The 25,602-nt window shown below is 43.8% G+C and overlaps 1 protein-coding gene and 1 long non-coding RNA gene across 2 annotated transcripts in view; both read left to right on the top strand.

The window, feature by feature from the left end:
* Nucleotides 1-25,602, top strand: part of PRKN (parkin RBR E3 ubiquitin protein ligase) — a gene marked incomplete at its 5' end in the record, with an annotated part of 1,030,308 nt that overhangs the window by 804,403 nt on the left and 200,303 nt on the right. The window contains 2 exon segments of the mRNA NM_001044603.2: nt 7,073-7,134; nt 20,927-21,076. Coding sequence (NP_001038068.2) covers nt 7,073-7,134; nt 20,927-21,076 — 212 coding nt within the window.
* LOC146405899 (uncharacterized) lies at nt 11,915-17,409 on the top strand. Its single transcript, XR_014843861.1, has 2 exons — nt 11,915-12,651; nt 13,544-17,409. It is a non-coding gene; the product is annotated as an uncharacterized LOC146405899 (long non-coding RNA).

The following is a 25,602-nucleotide window of genomic DNA, read 5'->3' on the forward strand; positions in this document are numbered from 1 at the left end:
TTTTATCCTGGAGGAGCAGAGAGGGAAGATGCAGAGGGTTTGTAATCAGGAAGGGATATAAAGTTCAATTATGGAACACTTGATAGTGGCCACAGCATGGGTTCTCTGGAAGCTGAGTCCAAGGAAGAGGACAGGATACAAGATGTTTACTGGGGAGTTCCTGTCGTGGTGCAGTGGAAATGAGTCCAACTAGGAACCATGAGGTTGCAGGTTCAATCCCTGGTTGCAGGTTCAATCCTCAGTGGGTTAAGGATCTGGCGTTGCCATGAGCTGTGGTGCAGGTCACAGATGTGGCTCAGATCTGGCGTTGCTGTGGCTATGGCATAGGCCGGCGGCAACAGCTCTGATTCGACCCCTAGCCTGGGAACCTCCATACGCCATGGGTGTGGACCTAAAAAGACAAAACAAAAAACAAAAAAAACAAGAGGTTATTGGAATGTGCATCTAGGAAAGGAGGAAAGGGGGAAGGACTGGGCTGAGGAAAATGTTGAACTGCCATGCAGGCCCATCAATGCCTCAGCCTGCCAGCAGAGAGCTTGGGAGCAAGTGTTGCCCATCCGTAGCTCATGTTGGGACAAAAGAGTTGGCAGTTCCACCTCCCCTGGACCCAGTCAGCAGATTCAGGGGTCCTGGGGAAGATATGACCTCAGACAAGGCAGCTCTCTGCAGCTGAGGAAGACCAGCATGTGGGGCGAGGCATCTCTCACGGTCCTCCCGCAGCTCAACCACTGCCCTTCCTTATAGGGGTCTGGGCTCTCACATCTCCGCATTCCCCACTGTAGCTTTGCATTTTTGCACTTATGTCAGGGAAGTTGGGTTTTGAAAATAAAGTGTTAAAGGTTAATTGAGAAGAATGGTGATGATTTAGAAGAATGTCCAAGGGAGATGGGAGAGGGCATTGGCCAAAGACAGTGATAGGAGCAAGTTGCACCAAGGGCTTGACAGTGAGTGGACCCCGAATCTGTAGTAACCCATTCTCAGCAAGGATGCAGCTTCAGGCAGATGGTGTGAATTTCTGTTAGATGTTCTAGCCCCATTTTGCCACACTAGCTGTGATTGACAGAATTGGGGCAGGAGAAGGAAAAACAGATGATGGTATTTACCCAGAGGTGGGTATTGGATGTTGGCAAAGAAGGTACAGTAGCACTACAAGGTTGGCTTCTAAGCATCACTGACATTGTCCCACATGGGGTCCAGGCTGGGGAGAGGGGTGACAGGTCAGAAGTCCACTTGATCAATAAGCAAAGCACATGCAGGGCTTAATGTCAGAGCAGGGGCCTCTGGGGTGAGAATAGAGGCGTGGAGGAGGAGCCTCTCCCAGGTGCCACAGTTACCAAGCAAGGTGGGGAGTGACCACGTGATGGATGATTCATTCACGGAGCAGCTGCTCTTAAACAGTTCCTACAGCCATGCAGCGCTCTGCCTGATAGAGCAATGACATAACAGTATGGCCCTACACGCATCACCTTTGCATCTCAGCAGTGGGAGAGAGAAAATAAAGTAAACGTTATGTTAGAAAGTTGTGTTAGAAGATGATGAGGGCTATGGAGAAAATTCATCAGTGCCGGGGGTGTGGGGAGATGAAGACAAGCTGTAAATTCAGGTGGTCTTGGAAGCCCTCACTCAGATGACATTTGAGCACAGACTTGAAGGAGGCTGGGAGTGCGCCATGCAAATATCAGGGTCAAGAACTTGACAAAGGGAGTGGCAAGTCCACAGCTCTGGGGACAGGAGCCTGCCTAGGGTGGTCTAACCAAGAGCAGGCCAGCAGGGCCCAAGTGCAATAAGCAAGGGAGGGAGAGGACTCAGGGGCTACACAGCAGGGGGCAGGTGGCAGGTGACCTTACACAGGCTGATAGGACCTTGGTCTTGACTCTTGGTGAAATGGAAGACCCATGAGCGGTTGGCATGATGCTCGACATACAGACTCTAACAGGAGCCTCCTAACTGTTACCTGAGACCGAAGGACAGGAGCATGAAGGCAGATGATGGGCGGCACCATGAGGACTGGATGTGGTCCAAGGAGATGGCTGTGGCTTCAAAAACTGGCACGCTGTCCCGCGTGTGGACCCTGCAAGAAGAATTTGGGAGAAAAGAGAGTGCACTGCCACCTTGGACACTTGTCCTTGTGTGATCTTCACCTGCCTTCTTGCCATCGCCGTCCTGCACCAACTTTCCCCTTTCTCCCCGCACTGCTACATTCCATATGCATGCCTTGCATTTCTAGTTTTATCTCCCAACTCCGTCTTCACACCAGCTTTGCATCTGTCCATTTCCCACACTGACGTTCCTGCACAGTCCACACAGTGACAGGCACCCCTCCATGCTCTTAAATACCTTGACTCCTTACAACTCGTCTCTGCTAACTTATGCTGTCTCTATCCTTGTTTATTATATTTTATTGCATCCACCAGGTGTTTCAAGCAATTAGCTAGTCTTCTATTAAAGATGTTTATATTCGAGCCATCATTGACATCCATCCTTTTAGTTATATCTTAGGAGAATGTTAGAATACAAATTCTGAAGATCGGCTAATTTTAAATTCTGTTTCTTATTTTATCTGGCATTAAGATAAGTCATATCAGCTTTTCTGAAGTCTGAGGGATACAAAGTACCACTTGTAAAGGAAGGTTGAAGAAATTATTTTTAATGATATTTCTTAAATGTGTATAAATATAAGTTTAGATAGAAAATTTTTATGCTTATACAGCTGGAAAACCCAAATGAAAAATTATAAATGAAATAGAAATGAAAGCACAAAACCAAAAGTATTCAAATTAATGCTATGAATTTAATACGGTGGATGCTGTCATCTTACTGAAACTAAATCAGTGCTTGGGGTACAAACAGGGCCCTGAGTGGTCTGATCTCAGCCTGCCTATGCCCCTGAGCTTGAGGAAGCTCATTTCTGCCACCCCTCCAGCCAGGTGGCTCCTCCCCTGATGCACTTAAACCACGGGACCCTTGCTTGTTGGGAATTTGTCCTCAGAATTCTCTGTTCTTTCCTCATTAGTTTCACAAAACTGAAATATGACTCCTGGCTCCCAAGGAGAGCAAACATGCAAGAACTGACAGGAGGCTGAATTTCCACAGCAGTTTTTGGTGGAATTCCAGACTATACATGTACTAATTGTTTAGATCAGAATAGCAGCTCTGCAACAAACGACTTCTCCAAAAGAACCTCAGGCAGCAAGTCTGTGGTCTCCCGTTGGAGAAACAGCTCAAGGGTCTCTTGGAAATGTCAGGGTCTAGCTTTTCTTCTTTGTGGTGTTGGATGTGCCTGTAGCAATTAATTTACTAGGTTTTCCATCAAAATATTCCCCTTGGGATTTTTTTTTCCCTTGGACTATTGTCAGATGGTGACATCACCTGTTTACATTTTGTTTATATTTTTAAAATTGCTTATATTTTTAAAATTCTTAATCATTACCTTAGTGAACATTTATGAACCACCGTCTCAGAGTATGAAATGCAGTAACATCGAAGGCTAGTATATCAGATATAATAACAAAGGCTAAATCTCCGTTCCAGTTTTTTACGTGACCACAGAATGTCAGAACTGGAACTAACCCAAGTCAAATTCATCCCTAAAATATTCTGTGTCGTCATTTAGCTTCTGTCTGAAAAGCTCCAGTTACTGCCTTATAAAGCAGTATGTTCCATTTTAAATTAGAAATTCGGGGAGTTCCCGTCGTGGCGCAGTGGTTAACGAATCCAACTAGGAACCATGAGGTTGCGGGTTCGGTTCCTGCCCTTGCTCAGTGGGTTGACGATCCGGCGTTGCCGTGAGCTGTGGTGTAGGTCGCAGACGCGGCTCAGATCCCGCGTTGCTGTAGCTCTGGCGTAGGCCGGTGGCTACAGCTCCGATTCGACCCCTAGCCTGGGAACCTCCATATGCCGCGGGAGCGGCCCAAGAAATAGCAACAACAACAACAACAACAAAAGACAAAAAGACAAAGGACAAAAAAAAAATAATAAATTAGAAATTCGTTCACCTTGACCCCAAATATGCCTGATGCGATTTTATTTCTTCACTTTAATCCTACCGTCTTGAATCATGGACGCATCTAATCTCTCTTGCAAAGGCGAACTCCTTCACCCTGTGGAGGCCTTTCCTTCCTTCCTCAGCCCGTACCCCCAGCACCCCCCGCAACCCCCCGCCCCAGGCAAGCCTCCTCAGTACTTTCCATGTTCTCACCCCTCAGTTCTGAGGAACGGCTCAGTGATCGCTTTGGCACATTGTCTTCCAACTCATTTTCCTTAATAGAAATGTCAACACATTATGTCCTCCATAGATCTGATCCCAAAGAAACAAGGTTTTATATCAGTTTTCTTTCCAGAGTTTATATTATAAATGACTGCAAATTAATGCTATGGAATAATTCTATTTAAAAGGCAGGGATGGTTCACTTTTCTTCACACCCTCTCCACAAGCATTTGCTTGTGGACTTTTTGATGATAGCCATTCTGACTGATGCGAGGTGATACATCATTGTAGTTTAGATTTGCATTTATCTAGTTATTAGTGATGTTGAGCATCTGTTCATGTGCCCGTTGGCTGTCTGTCTGTCTTCTTTGGAGAAATGTCTGTATAGATCTTCTGCCCATTTTTTGATTGGGCTGTTTGTTACAACCACTAGGGGACCAGTGTGGAGGTTCCTTAAAAAACTAAATATATAACTACCATATGATCCAGCGATCCCACTCCTGGGCATATATCCAGAGAACACCATAATTTGAAAAGATACATGCACCCCAGTGTTCATAGCAGCACTATTTACAATAGCCAAGACATGGAAACAACCTAAACATCCATCAATAGAAGATTGGATAAAGAAGATGTGGTGCATATATAACAGTGGAATATTACCCAGCCATAAAAAAGAATGAAATAATGCCATTGGCAGTAACATGAATGGACCTAGAGATTATCATATTAAGTAAAGTAAGCCAAAGACACATATCATATGATATCACTTATGTATGGAATATAATAAAAAATGATACAACTTATAAAACAAACAAACTCCAAAAGATTTCAAAATTAAATTTAGGCCAACAAGCATATGAAAAAATGCTCAACATCATTGATTATTAGAGAAAGGCAAATCAAAACTACTGTGAGGTACCGCCTCGCACCAGTCAGAATGGCCATCATTAATAAGTCCACAAATAACAAATGCTGAAGAGGATGTGGAGAAAGGGAACCCTCCTGCACTGTTGGTGGGAATGTAAATTGGTACAACCACTGTAGAAAACACTATGCAGTTACCTTAGAAACTATAAGAACTGCCATATGACCCAACAATCCCCACTCTCGGGCATATATCCAGACAAAACTTCCCTTGAAAAAGACACACACAGCTGTATGTTCATTCCAGCAGCATTCACAATAGCCAACACGTGAAAACAACCTAGATGTCCATCAATAGGTGATTGGATTAAGAAGATGTGGTGTATGTACACAATGGAACACTACTCAGCTATAAAAAAAAAATAATGCCATTTGCAGCAACATGGATGGAACTAGAGACTCCCATACTAAGTAATGTAAGTCAGAAAGAGAAAGACAAATACCATATGATATCACTTATATCTGGAATCTGACATACAGCACAAATGAACCTTTCCACAGAAAGAAAATCATGGACATGGAGAACAGACTTGTGGTTGCTGGGGGGGAGGAGGAGGGAGTGGGATGGACTGGGAATTTAGGGTTAATAGCTGCAAGCTATTGCCTTTGGAGTGGATAAGCCATGAGATCCTGCTGTGTAGCACTGGGAACTGTATCTGGTCACTTAATGATGGAGCACGATAATGTGAGAAAAAAGAATGGATACATGTATGTGTGATTGGGTCACCTTGCTGTACAGTAGAAAACTGACAGAACACTGCAAACCAGCTGTAATGGAAAGGAATAAAAATCGTTAATTAAAAAATTAAATTTGGGATTACCAAAGGGGACATCATGGAGGGGGAAGGATAAATTGGGAGGATGGGATTAACACACACACACTACTATCTATAAAATAGATAACCGACAGGAACCTACTGCATCGTGCAGGGAGGTTTACTCAATATTCTCCAGTTAACCTATGGGCGGGGGAGAATGGATATATGTGTACGTATCACTTATCCACTGTACTGTCAACATGACACTAATACAACATGGTAAATCAGCTATACCCCAGTTGTGTAAAAAAAAAAAAAAAAAAAGGCAGGGACAGAACCCTTTTTAAATGGTAACTAGTATGTACTGGCATAGATAGATAAATAAATGATAAATAGGCGGGTTTGTGTATACATATGTGCATATATATATATATATATATATACACACACACGTGTGTGTGTGATTTATTTATTATTTCTTTTTACAACTGAAGAAAGAAAATGTGAAAGCTGAATAGGCTCTCACTGATTGGGTAAAACTAGAAGATGATGGACAAAAGACTGCCCTGGCCCTCTTCCCAGGTCCTTTACCTAAGCGACCCTTTCCTTACTGAAATGCAGCATCTTTTGGGGTCTTGACAAAGCCTCCTGGGAGAACCAGGCAAGGTTCTTCACTCCAGCCAGATCCCATGATAATGGGGCGTCCAGCTGCCCCATCTTCATCCTTCACTCTCGATGTGCAGAAGCCCACCCGGGAGGGGGAGGAAACGGGATGGGATAAATAAGCGACATGAACCTATTAGGTGCCCACTCTCTATCTCTGGCCCCACAAAACCCTGGCTCTATTTTAGGGACAAGTAGCAGGCTGGCAGAAATGACATGGGATCCTAACATCCCAGGGGCCAGAGCACAATCGGGAGGGAAGAAAAAGCCTGGCCAGGGTACCTGCAACTCCTTCCTAAAAAGTCACAGTGTGGGACAGGCAGCCCGCCCGTGCGCCCTGGCCCACGGGGGCCTGGCTGTCTTGTGGTTGGTTAGACTGTGTTTTGTGGGTAAGCGTTCATGCTCGCCCGGCCCCCCAGCAGTGATGCTGGGTCATTGGAGTCACAACTGCCCATGAGAACACCTTACTGCGCAGAACGGGAATAACATGTTGGTGATTAATTCTTCTTCCCAACAGCTGGCTGCCCCAACTCCTTGATTAAAGAGCTCCATCACTTCAGGATTCTTGGAGAGGAGCAGGTGAGTCAGCCTCTCAGAGGCTACATGGGAGCATCATGGAAGCTAGACAGTAATGAGGCTGCTCAGGCTGCCTCCGGGGAGGCAGGGGGTGTCTCCTGACCTTCGGCGCCCGAAACGGGGAAGGGAGCCACGCAGGAAATATGTGTGAGAACGCTCTTTTCCTCTTCTCCCCATCAGAGCTGACAGGTTATTAATTGGTACATCTGCTATCTGCCAGAGCGTTTCATCTCAGGACACAGCAGTAAGCAGGTAGGACATGGTGGCAGATAAGCAAACAAATAAGTGCCGAGATGAATGACGCTGAAGGGATCGATTGTCGCAGGCAGCCCTGGTTTGATGTCTGTGGATGGATATGCAAGCTCTTCTCACCGGAATCTTCGACTTTGTGTGTTATCTGTATTTCACGGCAGCCGCCTTCTCTGTGGGCGTGAACATTGACTTATAGACAAAGGATGGCCCATTTCAGGTTGATTATTTAAATGCTGTGTTGGACTCAGTGAGATGTGTCAGATTCTAAGCAGACGTGCTAAGTAAATAATTCAGAATGCTAACTATTATCCATGTATATGTGCGCGCACACACACTTTTGACTGTTTAAAAATAAATCTCCTAGGAGTTCCTGTCATGGCTCAGCAATGACGACCTGCTGAGGTATCCATGAGGATGCGGGTTAGATCCCTGGCCTCACTCAGTGGGTTGAGGAGCTGGCGTTGCTGTGGCTGTGGTGTAGGCCGGCATCTGCAGCTCCAATTCGACCCCTAGCCTCGGAACTTGCCTATGACACACCTGCAGCCCTAAAAAGCAATAAAATAAAATAATTGAAAAATAAAAAATTTCTAAAAACTCCTAATCCTTATAAGGAATTACAGACTCCACATTGTTCTGTTACACCTTGATGTCACATTATCCTGGAAATAATTATACTATATAGTGGACCACAAGGTGATTGACCTATTTAATACTCTCTCATTAATTTTCACTCCCAAAGTTAGTCTTTACCCACCCTGACCAGAGAATATGCAGAGGGAGAAGTCACAGCTCAGTTTTGTCAACCAGTTTTTGGTCTGTGTGCCTTTTTCTCAGTATGAGTATGTTGCAAAGTTGGATGCCCATTTCCAACATCTAATTTCAAAAAGTGAGTTAACTAGGGGAAGGTGAAAAGCCAAAATCATTTCCCGTGCCTTGAATTAACAAATTATAGGACGCTTCATTCATATTTTCATACTGTAAATTTCCAGAATAGCAGATGCGATGTTTATTCAAATATAATCAAAATCAGTTATCCTTCATTGCAGGTAAGATAATGGACCCCAAACCTACCTATTTATGGAAACACCTGTATCTCACAGCTATTTTCCTGTGAAAGCCTGAGAGATTTCTTAAAGCAAGAATCACTGATTGTTACCTTGAGATTTCTGCTCAGATAATGGAGCCTTCTCTTCTAACTTGTACCAATATTTGCAAACTCTTTCCGTATTTGTTTGAGAGTCACTAGGTGATTAGTAGGGAAAGACGCCAGCTATAATCATCTCCTTAGATCTGCATAAAATGCAAAAGCCACTTTGCATTTTCCTAGACATCTAATCAAGTCATAATCAAAATCAATATCACTCTGATCAGCTGTGCTGCATGATCACAGAGTGCCTCATAGAAATATTGATCTTTATTTCCCTCCTTCCTCTTTTCTTTCATTCAGCAGGTTCATAGTGAAGACCTACTCCTGCGCTGTACGCTGTTCTCTGTTACAGAACTAGAGGAGTAAAAAGCAAATCCTGATCAGGCTCACATCTTGGTGGGAAAAGCCAGTGTGTTATACACACACAGACGTGCTTGGTATATATTAGGTTAGGTGTTTATCATTGCCATGGAGAAGAATAAAACCCAACAGGATAGAGAGTGCCAGAGGGAAAGGTAACGTCTGACACAATGTGGTCGGGAAAGGGCACACAGACAGGTGCTATGTGCGTGAGGACGTGAAAAGCGTGAAGGAGAGCATCACAGTGACATCCAGGAAGAGAGTCCCAGGTAGAGGAAAGTGAGTACAGAATTCTGATTATTTTATGTGAAAAGTATTATAGGATAGGGGGTGTGGTTGGACTGAAGTGGGAAGAAATCCAGAAATGTGTGAGCTAGAGGCCAAAGAAAGAAAGAAAGCATCTTTAGAAGGAGGACTGTCTTTGCCCTCCACTGATGAAATGAGACAAGGAGGGCAGGGAGCGCTGAAACTCCAATGGAGGTCATTGTGACCTTGACCTGTGGACTAGTGAGGGTAAGGTCTGCCTGGACTGGGTTCACTGGCGAGGGGAGAAGAAAGAGAGAGAGCAAATATAGATACCTTTTGGGGTAGGAGTTTAGCTACAAAGAAACGAGGTAGCTGGGGGTAGGGAATGTGGGATTTCTTTTTTGTAAGAAAAACAAAGACCATGTTTATGTGCTACTGGGAATGATTCTGCAGAAGAATGGGGAGATTGATGATGCAGAGGAGGGGGGAGAATTTCAGGACAAGGTCTTTGTTCAACAGCTACCAGAGTGTAGGTTTAGCCTGAGGCAAGGGTGTGGGCAGCTCAGCCTGGTAGCAGTGGGGAAGGCAGAATATGCAGGAAGGTTTTTGCTGGTGGCTTGTCTTTCCTCGGTGAAACAGGAAGCAAAGTCAGCAGTCGAGAATAAAGATGGCGGAAGAGTTTTTCAGAGAGAGAAAAGGATGATGAAAGTGTCATTTAGGAGCGGAGGGAGTGAATGGAGATGGAATGAATTTAGAGTGAGATCAATCAGTTGGGTGTTTTTCTGTCACTGTGGAATGTGTAGGCACAGATACAGAAAAGGTGGAGTCAGGTGTAACCAGCCACCCAACTAAAACAAAAACAAGAGGGAGGCAAAGAGGTGAAAGTTAACCTAAGAGAGTGAGCATCATGCCTGGGTCTGAGATTTTAGCTGGGTAAGCAAAGAGGGGTGATTGGAGAGAGCGGTGGGGAAGGTGGTGGGATTCACTGGTTACATGTCCCAGGAGGTTCAAGGAATTTTTGGAGATTGGGTTTTATGAGGGTTTAGCTAGAAGAGTAGGTATTTTTTTTTTTTTCCCACTGTACAGCAAGGGGGTCAGGTTATCCTTAGATGTATACATTGCAGTTACAGTTTTTTCCCCCACCCTTTCTTCTGTTGCGACATGAGTATCTAGACATAGTTCTCAATGCTATTCAGCAGGATCTCCTTGTAAATCTATTCTAGGTTGTGTCTGATAAGCCCAAGCTCCCGATCCCTCCCACTCCCTCCCCCTCCCATCAGGCAACCACAAGTCTAGAAGAGTAGGTATTGGCCAATGAGTGGGATACTTGACATTGAGATTGTGGAGGTGGTGCAGAGACTGGCCAAGACAATGTCAGGGGAGGTCCAGGAACGTTAGTGGCTGAGTTAAGGTAGTGGACAAGCTGACTGGACAAGTTGAGGTCATGGACTTAAAAAGCCAGGGTATTGGAAGTATGGCCCATGGGGTCCCCGAGAGCCTCCAGAATTAGCATTAGAATAGACTTGGAGAGAGTCCTGGTGAGTCACGTAATCAGGCTTCTAGAAACAGATCAGAGAAGGGGGAGAGAGATTGAGGGAGATGAGCATCAGTAGCTGACTGCAAAGGAGAAGTAGGAGAGCCTGATGGTGTGAAAATCAAAGCTGGAGGGTTTTAGAAAGAGAAAGGAAAACCATTCTATTTGGGGCATTGCAGATCCATGCTTGGTGGTGCAAAGAAATCACCATCTGAGGGGCTGAACGGAACGTAGTGTCCTCAATCATAAGTCCGATGCAGGAGGGAAGAATGTGACAAAAACATTGAGACAATGAGTAGGTCAAAGTCACAGGGCATTCACTGCTGACTGACCCTGAGTTCCCCAAGCTTGGGGGCAGGAGCTGGGGCAGCTGAAGGACAGGGTGTGAGAGGGAATGGACAGAGCCATGTATGGGCAGATCTGGGAACTGACAAGGGCACCAGGAGCTCGTTGGTGACGGATATAAACAGGACACATTAGGCAGGGATATTTCTGTCCTGATGACACATGACAAAACCTAGTGGCCTCAGGGCAGATGGTGGCATGTGGCTTCGGACAGGGAGGGGAGAGTTCCAGCCCCACTGCTCACTCCTGCCCGTGACCTAGGCCGCCTCACCCGGAGCTGGTCAAACTCCAAGGCTGTCTCTGGATGCTTGAGGCAGCTTCTATTGATGAGATGAAATTTTTATATTGTGTGTGACAAGTGCCCTTGGACACATCATTTCAGTCTCTCTCTAACGTGGCTTTTCAGTTTGTAGAAAAGGAAGAGTAATTCTCAGCTATCTCTCAGAATTTTTGTAAATAAATAAATAAGCATGCAAAGTAAGTTGCAAATATTAGGGACTACACTGAACTGTTTCTGATTTAAATACTATTTACACTCCACAAATAGTAGACCTAGTAGTAAACATAAATAGATTGTCCAAAGTAGACACTCAAATTAGTGTAACAGGGAACTATATTCAATATCCTATAATAAACCATAATGGAAAAGAAAAAATCAGTGTAACAGTCACGTAAAAATAAATTGAGAAAACCTGTACACAAACTGGTTTGTCTCTGAATTCATTCCTGGATGTTAGAGATGCTTACCAGCTATCTAACTTTTTGGAATGTGATTTTTTTTCCATTCTCATTGGTCTTTAATAGGCCCTTGATTTTTGAGAAGGTGAGAAAGGTTTGGGTCCACAGCACAGATAAAGGAATTGACCCTTAATAGGGGAAAGCCATTTTCTTTGTTATAAGAAGACAGAAAGGAACAGGTGTGTGCAGGTGCAGGTGTATTTGCAGTTGTAACGGTGTGAAGGGGAAAGTTAGCCTCTGATGGCTCCATGAATGCAAACACATTTTTCTCCACTATATTTTCTCCACATAGAGTGCTTCACACAGAAGATGTCTGGCAAATATTTGCCCAGTAAATGAATTCTTCATTCATGACTTGTATCTTCATAGAGAAATATGAAATAGTATGTCCAGGTGAAGGGAGGAAGGTGGTGAGATGTGAGTAGTTTGGGAAGAAAGAAGAGAAAACATGCTACTAGAGAAACATGATTCAATCATGAAGGAATTGTAAGTGCTCATTTGAAGTTTGTGATCAGGAGTTTGAGAGAAGGCAGCCAATTGTGTCACTTTGTTAAGCAGTGTCCCACTGCAGGGGCGTGTGCACAAGAAAGAAGGGGTGACGTTTTCCAGGCCTTTGGTTTTGCCAGAGTGGGCAGATGAGGAGGACCATGGGCAATCCATTAAGAGATGTTTTCCAGGCAGTGTTTCTGGTAGTGGAAAATGGAATCTATGTCAGACCAGGAAGGAACCTAAGCTCTGCGAGGGCCAGTAGCCAGGGAGAAACTGTCAGGTCAGTTCTTGATAAGTCTTAACGAAGCTGAAGAATTTAAGCAACATCCGTACTTCAGCAAGAGCATCAGGAAAGGAAAGACGGGAGATGACCTTTAAAAGCGACACATTTGGAATTCAGATTTCAGAGGTGGTACAATTTCTCAGGATGACAAGGCCTGGGAGAGGATTGTGACAGGGAAGAATTTTTTTAATGTCCCCATGAAGGAGAACATATAGAAACCAAAAGAACAGGTTGATGGATGGATGGTTCAATCCCCAAATGATGACAAGAAGCAGAGCAGAGATGACAATGGTGAACTAAGAGAAATGTCTCCCAAGAATTAGGGGTTTATCCACCCATGTCCATTGCAGTGGCAAGAGGGTGAGGGTGCATAGCCATAGGGCATAAGTTTCAAAGGAGCAGTGGCATGGGGTTTTGCAAGAGAGAAGGGCATGATGGTTTAGAAACATCAGTGAGGAGCCAGGAGACAACCGGCTCCACCTCTGGCCTGCAGGTATGCACCCCTGAAACAAAGCTGCCTTCCTTTAGGATGGTTGCAAGGAGATGGACCATTTGCAGTGAAATCAGGGAAGAGAAAGAAACCTTTGTAAAGGCTGATTATATAGGAGAGCTTATTCTTTGTGGAGCAGAAATTCCAGGCGACTCCAAGAGTAGGTTTAGGAGAGAAGGAATGCTCTCATATTGGGGAATAGAGAGACCTTCATGGAAATGAGAGTCTGGGGACAAGCGTAGCAGGGGATGCCTGAGTCTCAGAAGTAAACCATGACGGGAGCATTCTGATGACCTTTGGAGCCAAGCAGGTGCACAACCAGACCACCTGACTGTTGTCAGACACCTCCTCTAGCTATTGTCATCCTAAGTGTGTCTCTTGGGCGTTAAAGCCTTCATTCCAAAAATTGTCCTTGGTGTCATCGGCTTGCTGACACCAAGGAAAGATAGTTTTATTTTATTTTATTTATTTATTTTTTTATTTTTTGTCTTTTTGCCATTTCTTGGGCCGCTCCCGCGGCATATGGAGGTTCCCAGGCTAGGGGTCTAATCGGAGCTATAGCTGCCAGTCTACGCCAGAGCCACAGCAATGCAGGATCCGAGCCGTGTCTGCGATCTACACCACAGCTCATGGCAACGCTGGATCGTTAACCCACTGAGCAAGGGCAGGGACCGAACCTGCAACCTCATGGTTCCTAGTCGGATTCGTTAACCACTGCGCCACGATGGGGACTCCGGAAAGATAGTTTTAAATGTAAAGCCATCCAATATAATGCAGAACATCGTTTTTTGAATGATCTGGGTCATCAAATTTCTAATCAGTTTATCAAACGTGTGGTGGAACCAACTCATCTCATTGCCTCAAACCAAAGCCTTACACAAAACTTCCAGACAATGAAACATCAATCTTCCCCTTCCACTGGCCCCCAAATCACCTTGACACCAACATAATTCCCCTCAGACTAGGGGATGACCAGGAGGGAGAGATATGGAGGTTCCATGTTAAAGAAAAGCAGAGCCCAGGAAGAGACCAGGAGGTGGGGGGTGCAGGTGACAAGCACCACAGCACCTCTGGGGAAAGTGCCATTTCTCTAAGGGGAGGGTCCTGGATGTAGAGACCAACAGTACTGCTCAAAACCATTTCTCGGGGACTAAAGTCAAGTAAAATAATTTGTGCCCCCAGACAGCCTTGCCCTCTGCCGAGTGCCCCATGAGGAGAGTGCGCTTAGCAGTCCTGTTTGCAAAGCTTCCAGAAGTCTCTGAAGTCACACCCTCCTTAGACACTCCTGCAAGGAAATCGGTTTGCAGGTATCTACTTTCATAGCCCTGCCCTTCCTGTGGGGCCCACAGCAATGGAGAAGCAATAAACAAGCCAATGGGTTTTGACCTTTCCAGAAGATTCCACGGCCACTAGAAGTTGAGAAACTTTTTGGCATCATGTCATCTGAAATATCTGAAAAAGAAAATTGCAATCCAGGATACAGTCTGTTGCTCTAATTAGATTTTAGGTGTTGTGTTATCTGTTTTCTCCTTGCGTTTAATTTCAGCCGTCCTAATGATGGGTTTTTTCTAGGCAATGAACAAGGTCCAGCCCTTTCTCTCGCCAATTTACTTCATCAGTCGATGACAGATGTCCAGGGATGAAAAGAATGTTATTAGCAACAAAACTGCGAATGCAAACAGCAATGTGACAGGCACCCCCACAGAGGCTGTCGCAACTCCCTGGGGCTAACTACCTGCAAATGAAGAAAAATAAGATTAAGATTACTGAGAATTTAGGGAGCATTTTTAAAAATTCTAATACATACAGAAAACAAGGCATTCTCTACATAGTACGGGGAAATAGATTCATCATAACTTCATGTTCCTCTAAAAAAGGATGTTTTAGATGTTTTTTAATCCAACGAGGAAGGGCTATGATCAACTGTATTTTTTTGTTAGTTTCTAAATGATGACCAAGGAATGGTGAGCTGGATTTTTCTTAATAGAGAGAACAAATAGAAAGAAAATAGAGGCAGCTTGGTATCGGGAAAGGTGGTCCTTTAGAGCCACAGCCCTGAGTTCTGACGAGGGATGGGGGTTTCCTGCCTGTGTGGACAAAGCAAAGGATTGAATGTCCTTGTGACTCAGTGGCCCCACCTGTCACTTCCCAGGGCAGATGAGAGTGAACTGCTTTGATGAAGTGGGCACGGTCCTTGGGTCCTTGCACTGGTCGGTAACTGAGTGAACCGTGTCTCTGCTGAGGATTTTTCTCCTCCAGGGGAGGAGTAGGAGAAGGAACTGGGAAGGAATCCTAGGGTGCTCGTGGCTTAGACCTCACAGAAGCTAGAATTTAGCAGGGAAATGCAAGACAGCCTGCCGAGGGGTTGCTTTTGTAGCTGTACCTGAGTGCCCCCAAAAGGATACTCTGGCAAATTCCACAGCAGAACCAAAACAGCCTCCTTCCCCTGCTCCCAGGATTGGAAAGGCTGCAGCCAGGCAGCTCCTGGATTGCTGACAAACTCTGACTCATCTTGACAGAACACTTGCCAGTTTCCCCAGATTTTAGTTTTACCTACTATCCCTGTGCTTCAAATTGCTTGCAGTTTTAAATTTTCGCTTCCTTCTTGCTGTCTTTTCTTAGGAAAGCATGCGAATTAAACATCACGATATGGCCGCCTGGGCCTCCCACACAGGACAGGCCTTTTGAGTGGTTTTCCAGCAGCATGGGTGTGGCTTATTCCAGCCCACTTCCTCCCCAGCCTGACCCCTCCAGCGACCACCTGCACTTAGCATGGAGCCAGCGGACAATAAGAAAGGCAGAGCTAACTGGTCCACGTGAGACTTGAACCTGTGACCCTGGCTTTGTTATAGAACACTATTCTCCCCAACCCAACTCTTCTGACTCCCAACAGACGACTGAGGTGCAACCACTATTCATTATACTCTCCCATGACTCATTATTTAGACTCTTAAAATAGTTTATTGAAACGTCTGTGAATTTCACGCTTTCAAATGAATATTTCCTGTTCTTAAGAGAATCCATGAGCATACATATAAAAACTGAATAATTTACTCTCCAAATAAATAAAATATAAACCATACCAATGAGTCAAGATTTTACCTAGATAAGTCATCTGACAGATGTATTTTTACTCTAATCTGATAAAATGTAGGAGGACCTGTTTTTAATTTTCCCCCTTAGGTGCAGAATACGATGCTTTGTTAATATTAACATTTATTTTTTTTTAATTTTTGCAAGTATTAGCCTGTGAGCTCTAAATTATCTTAGTTATCTGTCCGTGGATTATGCACTTGAGAAATTTTCAAACTGGTTTTACAAATCACTTAAACATCATAAATCGACAAGGAAGGATTAATCTGTCTACATGTACACAAGCTCACGTGCAGATACTCACTGTGATTCCAAGACAATGCAGACATGATTGGTGGAGCATCTGCTGCCTTTGGGTTCGCCTGGGAATGGGCTGCACACACCATACACGCCTAGTCCACGTTCACGTTGCAGTCACGTTCCTCCAAGTTGGTTCTGTTCATCAATGCTATTCGACAGTGATAAGTAAACAAACAAACACAACACAACTTGGAAATAACACAAGGATCAGTAATTGTTCCTTTTCACCAAGCAGGGTCCATTTATCACTTTATCACTCAGTGTTCATACTTTCACTCAGATAGATACAGATATTCTCTTCTTAGTTCTAATTTGTCACAGGTCTCCTCCATCAAGACAAAGCCTACTCTAAGGAGGTATTTACTCAGAAAAAGAAAGAGAAAGTCCTGTTGAAAGTGGGATAAGAGAGTTGGGAGCCGGCGTTTTTTAAACACCACCCCCAAAACTGAAGAGGAAACTCTAGAGCCATTAAGAACGATTTTGAATCCTTCCTCCTCCTAACATTTCAGAACTATGTAAAGATGAGCCATGGAAAAGGGACCAGGTAAAATCCCAAAGGAAGAGAAACAAGGTCAAATCCACAGAGTTTGTAAGGAGACATGGAAAGTGGAGAGCAGGACAGCATCTGAGAGGCAGTGAGAGCACGTGAGCCAGTCCTGCCCGCAGGCAGGGGAAAAGGAAAATAACTCTTGCAAAAGGAACTAAGCCATTAAGAAATTACGCAAGTGCAAATAAATAGCAATGGATGTTGTCTTAAGAGAAATAGAAATATAAAAGGAAAAACTTCTTAAAAATGCAAGTAAAGGATTTCAGAGAAGTGGACCAATTTAGGAGATAGATTTAAAAAAAAAATCCAATATATGTACACTACAAAGCCCATAAGGAAAGTATCAAAGAAAAATTCTATATAACTTTCCTGATCTAACATGCATGTAAAATTGATCAGAAAATGACCAGCACCAACACATATTCTAATAAAATTACTAGATTCTAAAGAAAAAGAATTCCTTCAGGCATCTGGGCAAAAAAAAAAAAAAAAAGATCAATTCACTTGTAAAGGAAGAAAAATTCAGATGGTCATCAGGCTTGCCCCTAACACCTTATATCAGAACATAGAGTAAGACATTTAAAATACATGAGTGGGAAAAAAAATGGGAGCCCAAGACTTTATATCCAGCCAAACTCATTTTCAAGAATAAAGACCCCAAATAAACAGTCACTGGGCAAGAACTCAGTGACTGTTTTTCCAATGAGCTCTTCCTGAGGATTTGACTAGAGGAACAAGCTTCAAACAACCTAAATTACCGGGTAGACATCAACCTAAGGACTGGTGTGTGTGTGTGTGTGTGTGTGTGTGTGTGTGTGTGGGGAATTAAGATAACCTGAAAATTAGGAGAGGGAAAGCATAGTATGAAATGGCCCTATAGTTCAACAATATAGATGCAATGTTACTGGAAAAAGTTGTCAGGAGGACGGGTAGAGCACAGGAAAATATATTTGAAGCTTCTAGTAATCATATTCCTGGTGGTCATGTTGCTGCTGTTACTCTAGAATCGTAGTGTGTGCCATGTGAGCTGAAGCAAATGAGCTGTTATGTAGTCCTGTCATTCTCTGTGTTCTTGAGAAAAGGTGTGGCAAAGGGGAGATAACAGATGTGAAATAGACAATTTGGGAGTTCCCTGGTGGTCTAGTGGTCCGGATTGGGCGTTTTCATTGCTGCAGCCTGGGTTCCGTCCCTGGTCTGGAAACTGAAATCCCACATCAAGCCACTGCATGCTGCAGCCAGTATATATAGATGTATTGGCTCATCCATGAGCCAATAATCCACGCTCATCTCTTGGAACGCCTCTCCTCTAATTCTCTCTTACTCCACTCCCACAAGGCCTTGGGCTCCACAACGCCACTGAAATGGCTCCTTTCAAGATCTCGGTGGCATCTCCATTTCTAACTCCAGCCAGTTTCCGGCGATTGACTTATCTGCAGCCTCTGATGCAATTTACCGTGATGCCGTCCTTGAAGTATCTTGTTCCCTTGCCTTCCCAGACACCCACATTCTTCTCATTTTCCACCTGCCTAACAGGCAGATTCTTCTCCGTCTCCTTTGCTGGCTCCTTCTTGTCATTCCCACAAAGGTTAGATAATCTCATCTAGTCTCATGGCTACTGAGATAACACCGCGTTGGAGTATCAAATCAGACTTACAAGAATCCTAGATGTAACCCAGTGTCAAGCTTTACTAATAACTCACGGATGCTGGTGAGGATGAGACACAGACAAGATACGGGGAAACCCACATCATTTAACACAGCCCAGGTCCTTTCTGGACATATTGGGCTATACTTTGGCAAGACTCAATAAGTGAGGTCTCTAGGAAGTTCATGGAATCATCACTAACATGAAATCTCTACATTATTATATAAACTGACTCCTCATTTATCACTTGATGAAATGTCTTCATTTATTCCTTAATAATTTCAGAGCTTATGACATTTTCAGAAATCCTTACCTCATAAATTCACATATTCTAGTTTGTTTACTATAAGCAAACTCAGACCAAGTGTTTCCTGCCAAATGCGTTCCAAAGATAAGAACCCCTTTCTAGTAAATGCCATTGTATATATGGAGCATTAGCATATTTACAAGGGGATTTGACCAACTCATCTTTTTTTCCTGGGGTCAGAAATATGAGAAAATGGATGGTAGGCTTGATGCTTAACCTTTCCTTTCTAGCTCTACCCATGACTTCAACACTGGTGTCTACAACCCACATCTTTCTCCTAAACTCCAAAGGCAGGCATTCAATTAGCTGCTCAACATTTTGTCTTCACTGTCAGGTTGATTATCAAACTGAATATGAGCACAATAGAAATAGCAATTCCTTTTCTCAACTCCCCAAATCTCAGGAATGAATTTTACTTCCTGCTTGACACCTATTCCTCTCATATCATGTATCCAATCTGCCTAAAGCGTCTGCCATTTCTACCTTCCGAACATATCCAGAACTCAGCCACTGCCCCACCCCCACGCCCACCCCCACCTCCGCCGATGCTTTCCTGGTTCAAGCCGCCACCATCGCTCACAGGAATCACCGAAATCGCCTCCAACCTGCTTCTCTGCTTCCATCCTTGTCCCCAGGAGTCTTCTCCGAACATAGCAGCCAGATGGCTGACTTTAAGAGATTAGTCAAGTGATGTCATCCACAGCTCGAAAGCCGGTATTCTCTTATCTCTCAGAATAAGAGCCAGAGTTCTTATAATGGCCTTCGGGGATCTTCATCCTGGGTCCCCAAGAACTCTCTGACTTCCTCCGCTATTATCCCCACTATACACCCATACATACACACGCCCACACACACCCACACCCTCCCCCCACACACACACACACCAAGCACATTGCAGCCTGGAGACCTTTATAAATCTGTATATTCAGCCTGGAAGGCTCATCCCCCCATGGCACATGGCTTGCTTTTCTAATCTCTGTCAGATGTAACTTCTTTAAAAGGGATTTTCTATTCCCTAATCACCTCTTTAAAATTCCCACATCTTCCGTGGAGTCCACCTCTTCTTGTCACCATTTGAAATGCTATGCAGTTTTAACCTTTCAGTACTTACTGTTATAGTCTGGTGCGTAAGAGAAGAGATGTCTGTTTTTATTCAGAGCTGTATCCCCAGCAGCCACGGTAGTGTCTGGTACACAGTAGGTGCTCAATAAATGTTGCCTAAATTCATGAATAGTCAGATCCCTTGGAGTTGATCTGAGTTTAGAAGAGAGTGTGATCCAACAACGCAAGGAAAAAAGCAACTTAGGGCTGCAACAAGGAAGACCTTGGAAAGTGTGCTCTGCCGTGGCATCTTACGCTGCGGGCTGGGGAAACCATTAAAGGGAATTGAGCCAACCAAAGGCATAAAGAAATGAAGTCAGGCATCAAAGCAAGCGTCCTTTAAGAATAGGAATAATGATGAAAGGAAAATTTTGTTCGTTAACATTAGGCTTTCCTCATCAAACTGAATATACTCATTGATGTCGTGTGGGCTGCTAACAATTACAGAGGTGGACCTTTGGGATCTATTTTCCAAATGATGTTAAACGCCCATAGGCTCCTGAATAGAGCCGCGAAAATGCACTATTCGATGAGATTAATGATGGTGCATTATGAGCGTCCACAACTTAAAATATAGATAGGTACCCTAAAATTAGCATGAAAAAAAAGTCTCTTAAATACAGTTGGTAATCATGCTAAAAACCCAAACTTGCAAAAATCTATTTTTTGAAGACAAATTTCTACAAACACAAAGAATAAATGCCTCACTTATCTGTTTTGCCAGTTGGGACTGGGTGATTTCTTCTAGGTTGGACCATAACTCACCCACCCCACCCCCAGGTATTTCCCGAAATGGATGAACAAGAAAACCACACAACCACCAGTTATTAACCTTTGCTTAAAAACAAACAAACAAACAAGCAAAAACCATATATGAGTATATATTATCACTCTGAAAAGCTCATTTTCTTTTTGCAGTACAACCGGTACCAGCAATATGGTGCCGAGGAATGCGTGCTACAGATGGGGGGCGTGCTGTGCCCCAGCCCCGGCTGCGGAGCGGGGCTGCTTCCAGAGCCAGGTCAGAGGAAAGTCACCTGTGAAGGGGGCAACAGCCTGGGCTGCGGGGTAAGTGCAGCTGCACCCCTGGGTGTAGACTGTGTTTGTTTGCGTCAGCAAATTGGTTAGGATTGTACATGCATTTTATTCTCATTGTCCTTTTGGACTCAGACATCTTTCAACTGAGGTATAAGAAAATCGATTTTTACATTTTTAACAGGATCCCATGTACGTTAGAAGGGAGGTACGATTTTCTGCTTTAATTGCTATCAACGTGTTTGCTCTAACACAGGAATCATGGTCAGCGTTTTAAACTTTTCTTCCCTGGCTCAGCTAAGTCAGAGCAAAAATGTGTGATTTCTTCAGAGTGGGCTTTAAGTAGACACAAGTGAAGGAGAAAGAGAATCCCTCATCTTAGCATGATGTCTTAGCAACCGTGTTTGCCTAAGCATTTCAAGAAATAAAATGAAGATTAAGATGGAAAACGAAATGCTATTGTGTCGTAAAAATCATTTTAAATCGAGATGAGCAAAACTTAATGGTGCCTCTTAGGGAAGCGGAATAAGAAAGCTGGAGCGTGTTTGTTCTAAGAGGTCAACCGATATGACCTAGACAGCTTCTCGAATGGATCTGTGGCTGCAAGCTGACAATGAAGAGGAAAGGGAAGCATAACTCAAATGCAAAAAGGCTGACTAAATTATAGGTTGAAATGACAAATGGATAATAATTCTGATATTAAATTTCATGCAGGCCAGAAAAGAAAGAAGGGTATGTGCTTAGAAAATGCTATTGAATTTTGATGGGAAAGCGTTTCTTTTAAAATTGCAACTTCATGGGGAGCTTTGTATAAGGAGGAGTGTGGACGGCAGAGGCATATTCCCCATGCCTAATTTTTGGCCAGGCACGGTGAGTTTCCTAAGCATAAATTGGCATCTGTTGCCCTTGGTAAAGCTTCCTACGAGTCATGCAGTGGGACCTATTTAGCCTTGGACTGAGCGATAAAGTAGAGGAAGTAGACGTTGAGAAATAATGAGATGCCTCAGCAGAGAGAAATACCTTTGGATTAATAATGGGGATTGCATTAGGATGAAAGCTCAAGTAATGTCTGCTAGCCCTAGAAATTATGGAACCCAAACTCCGCTTTCCCGCCTTAGTCATCATCATTTACTGTAGGATTGGCACCGACTTGCCTGTGGCCTAAGCAAGCTGCCCAATTCTGGGATCAGAATTTCTAGCAAATGTTTTCTTTTAAAATGAGTTACAGTAGCTTTTAGCTGGTGGCTCAATTATATGCTTCTGCCTGCTAATGGCTCCTCTTGTTCCCTCCTCTACAGCTGGGGTCCCTTTGACCCATCCTCTGCAGTCAGTTGTTCACCTCGCTTTAAGAATTTTGAAGGTCTCTGGCATTTTAAGTTTTGAACATCTTTCTCTTCCCCTTTTTATACAATGTGACATTATGAGTAACACACACATTTAAAATCCAAATCATAGAAAATTACCTTGGGGTGAACTAAATTGCTTTAATATCTTTGGGATAAGAGAGTTTAGGGCCAGACCTTGCCTAAAGGAGGATGGCTGTGTCTTCAGGATTTTTTTTTTTTTTTTTGGTCTTTGGAAATTCCAGGTAATGAGTTTTAGGTTATTTTTATTTGTCCTGTTTTGTTATTTGGGGAAGTATGCTTGTTGGTTTGTATATTACCTAACTATTGCCATATAACATGTAGCCCCAAATTTTAGCCATTTAATTAAGGAACATTTTTATCTCACAGTTTCTGAGGGTCAGGACTCCCTGAGCGGCTTAGCTGGGTGGTTCTGGCTCAGGGCCTCTTTGAGGTTGCAACCAAGCTTGGTTGCAGTTAAGTGGGGCTGGAAAATCCACTTTCAAAACGGCTCATCCACATGACTCTTGGCCAAAAATGCCTCCGTTTCTCAATAGCCATTAACAAAAGGCCATGGCTCCTCACCACATGGCCCTCGTCTCAGGCTGCTTGTCCCCAGAATGGTAGCTAACTTACCAGGAACAAGTGAGCCGAGAGAGAAAGCCGTGGTGACCTGCTCTCCGAGGCGGAACACCGTCAATTCTGCCTTAGTCCATCTGTTAGCACTGAGCACCGCATCCAGCCCATTCTCAGCGGGAAGGAAGTCAGGCTCCATCCTAAAGGAGAGGGTGTCAAGGAATTCCTGGACGTACTTTGAACCACCACCATTTGTAATTTGAAGTTGAATAAAGAACGAAAGAGATGAGTGTCCCAAGGATGCACTCAACCCGATGCTTTCCTTTCCCTCCCCAGCTTTTTGGCTCCAATCCCCACACTCTTTTTCAGGCTTGTATCAACTCCCATTGCTTTGGCTGCCCAACAGCAATAAATTGACCCCATCTTGGCTCTTTACCTTCCAATCCTTAATTTTCACAAAGGGCTGTTACCCAACTTATCCATGTCTTTGGGATTCTGTAGTGGTTAACAAGTAGAGTAGGTTGTGTGATCTGTGTCCAAATCCTGGCTCTACCAATAACTGTAGTCTTCCTCTTTCTGTGCCTCCGTCCCCTCGCCTCTAAAATAGGGTGTATTATAATGACCCTATGCTATATAGAAACATTATGAATATTAAATGAGCTAATAGATATAAAATGCTTAGATTAGTGCCTGGTATTAAGTGTATATTTATTCAGTAATTAATCAAAAGCTTAAATCAATATTTACAGAAAGCTCACCTAAAAGAACCAATATTCAAGGCTAATAAATTAACTATAGGACATTTGTTTTATCCTTTTCCCAAGCATTCCAGAACTTACCCTTGTATCAAGCCAGATCTACAGCAGGTAATTAGGTACCTGGCCCTCGCTGCTTCACCCTTCAAAGAATTGTTTTCCTCAAAGTAACTTGACCTCACTTGTTTATATTGTGGGCATTAAACAGGGCATTTGATGTGTGTGGCTCAGGACATCCCAATGGACTTTTCTGCGAGGAACCATGGTGCCACTTCCAAGTTCATTCTGCTTGTCTTGGGGAAAGCTGTCTTTGAGGATATTATGAATTGTGCAACGACTAACAGTTCCCTCTGAAAGCTGACTGCTAGAAAAACTAGAACCACATTCGTGGGCCTTCTGTAGCATAGAAATGGGCCACTAACAGAGTAGATTTTGAAGCCTAGCTCCTGGCTTCACTTTTTTACTTCTTTCTCTTCGGCTTTTCCTGGGATCTGCTGCTTTGCCGTGATTTGTACACCCTTGTAAGCTGAAAGCCTTTTCTGGATTTAGGGGTGCTGATGGAAAGCTGTAGTGTGGTAGAAATCATGGTTAGCTTATGTTGTTTTAGAGGCAGAACAGGCCCAATAAGTAGAAGCTGGAGGAAGATGAATCACCCAGCATTTGTTCTAGCACCACGGACAGCTGCCCCAGGGAGCCGTGAACGCCTCACCCCACACAGTGGTCAAGGAAGGTCACTGATAGCAAAGCTATGGAAGAATCATTGCGGCTTGGACATGCTTTCCAGGCTGTAGTTTATGGGTGTACAGTAAGATATCCGCAAATCCACCTGTGCTTAATTTGTCCTCAACTGTCAGCTCTTGTTACATGGGTATCCAAGAAATGCTTGCTGTTACAAAAAGGAGCTCATATGTAGAAAATGTTGAGAACCAAGTTCCCTGTCATTCACAGAATTTAAAACTCAGCCTTCTGGGTACGCTGTGATGCGCCCATGGATACACATTTTTAGAGCCAAGACACAGGTATGTGTTGAGCTCCAGACTGGGTAGTTCTAATCCTGTCATCAGTCAGCCCACCACCACATCCTCGGTGGCCCCTTACATGTCCAGTATTACTGTTATACAGAGTTTCTATCAGAAAACACAAACCTCAGCATTTTGATTATCTTTGGCTTCTTTAAAATAGGTGTGAAGGCTAGTATTTATGACTCCCTTATTGCAACCTATAGTATTAATCACTGGAAAATCAGATTAGCTGATCCTTTGCTCTCCTGTATCGCTAGGCTTAACTGTTACCCAGAGCGCAGTGAACATTAGCTAATAAATGAAGAAAATGATTTCCATGTAAATGGTAATGTCAGAACTTACTGTTGTGGGTCAGCAGTAACGAGCCCAACTCGTATCCATAAGGATGCAGGTTCGATCCCTGGCCTCGCTCAATGGGTTAAGGATCTGGTGATGCCATGAGTTGTGGTGTAGGTCACAGACAAGGCTCAGATCCCAAGTGGCTGTGGCTATAGCATAAGCCGGCAGCTACCACTCCGATTCGACCCCTAGCCTGGGAACTTCCATGTGCCATAGGTGCGGCCCTAAAAAGCAAAATAAATAAATAAATAAATCGTAATGTCAGTACATCCAGGAGAGGTCTGACAGACGTGTGATGGTTGCCGCAAAGAATTATTTGTACTTAAGTACCACCTCCCAGGATTCAAGCTGAAGTGATACACTTGTTTCATGCCTTGATGGTCTTGTCCTTGGGCTTGATATTCTTGTCTTGAGTAAATTCACGTATTTGGAGTTCAACATCATTAAATGAGTGAGAAAATGAATGAATGAATGAGAATCTTAACAATGTAGAAGTGATATGAATACACTATCACTTTTATTTT

Source organism: Sus scrofa, chromosome 1, assembly GCF_054392235.1.
Source record: "Sus scrofa isolate SSC_HxYL_T2T_F1_AM1 chromosome 1, Sscrofa_HxYL_maternal_Yorkshire_Landrace_v2.0, whole genome shotgun sequence".
NCBI classification, from domain to species: Eukaryota; Metazoa; Chordata; class Mammalia; order Artiodactyla; family Suidae; genus Sus; species Sus scrofa.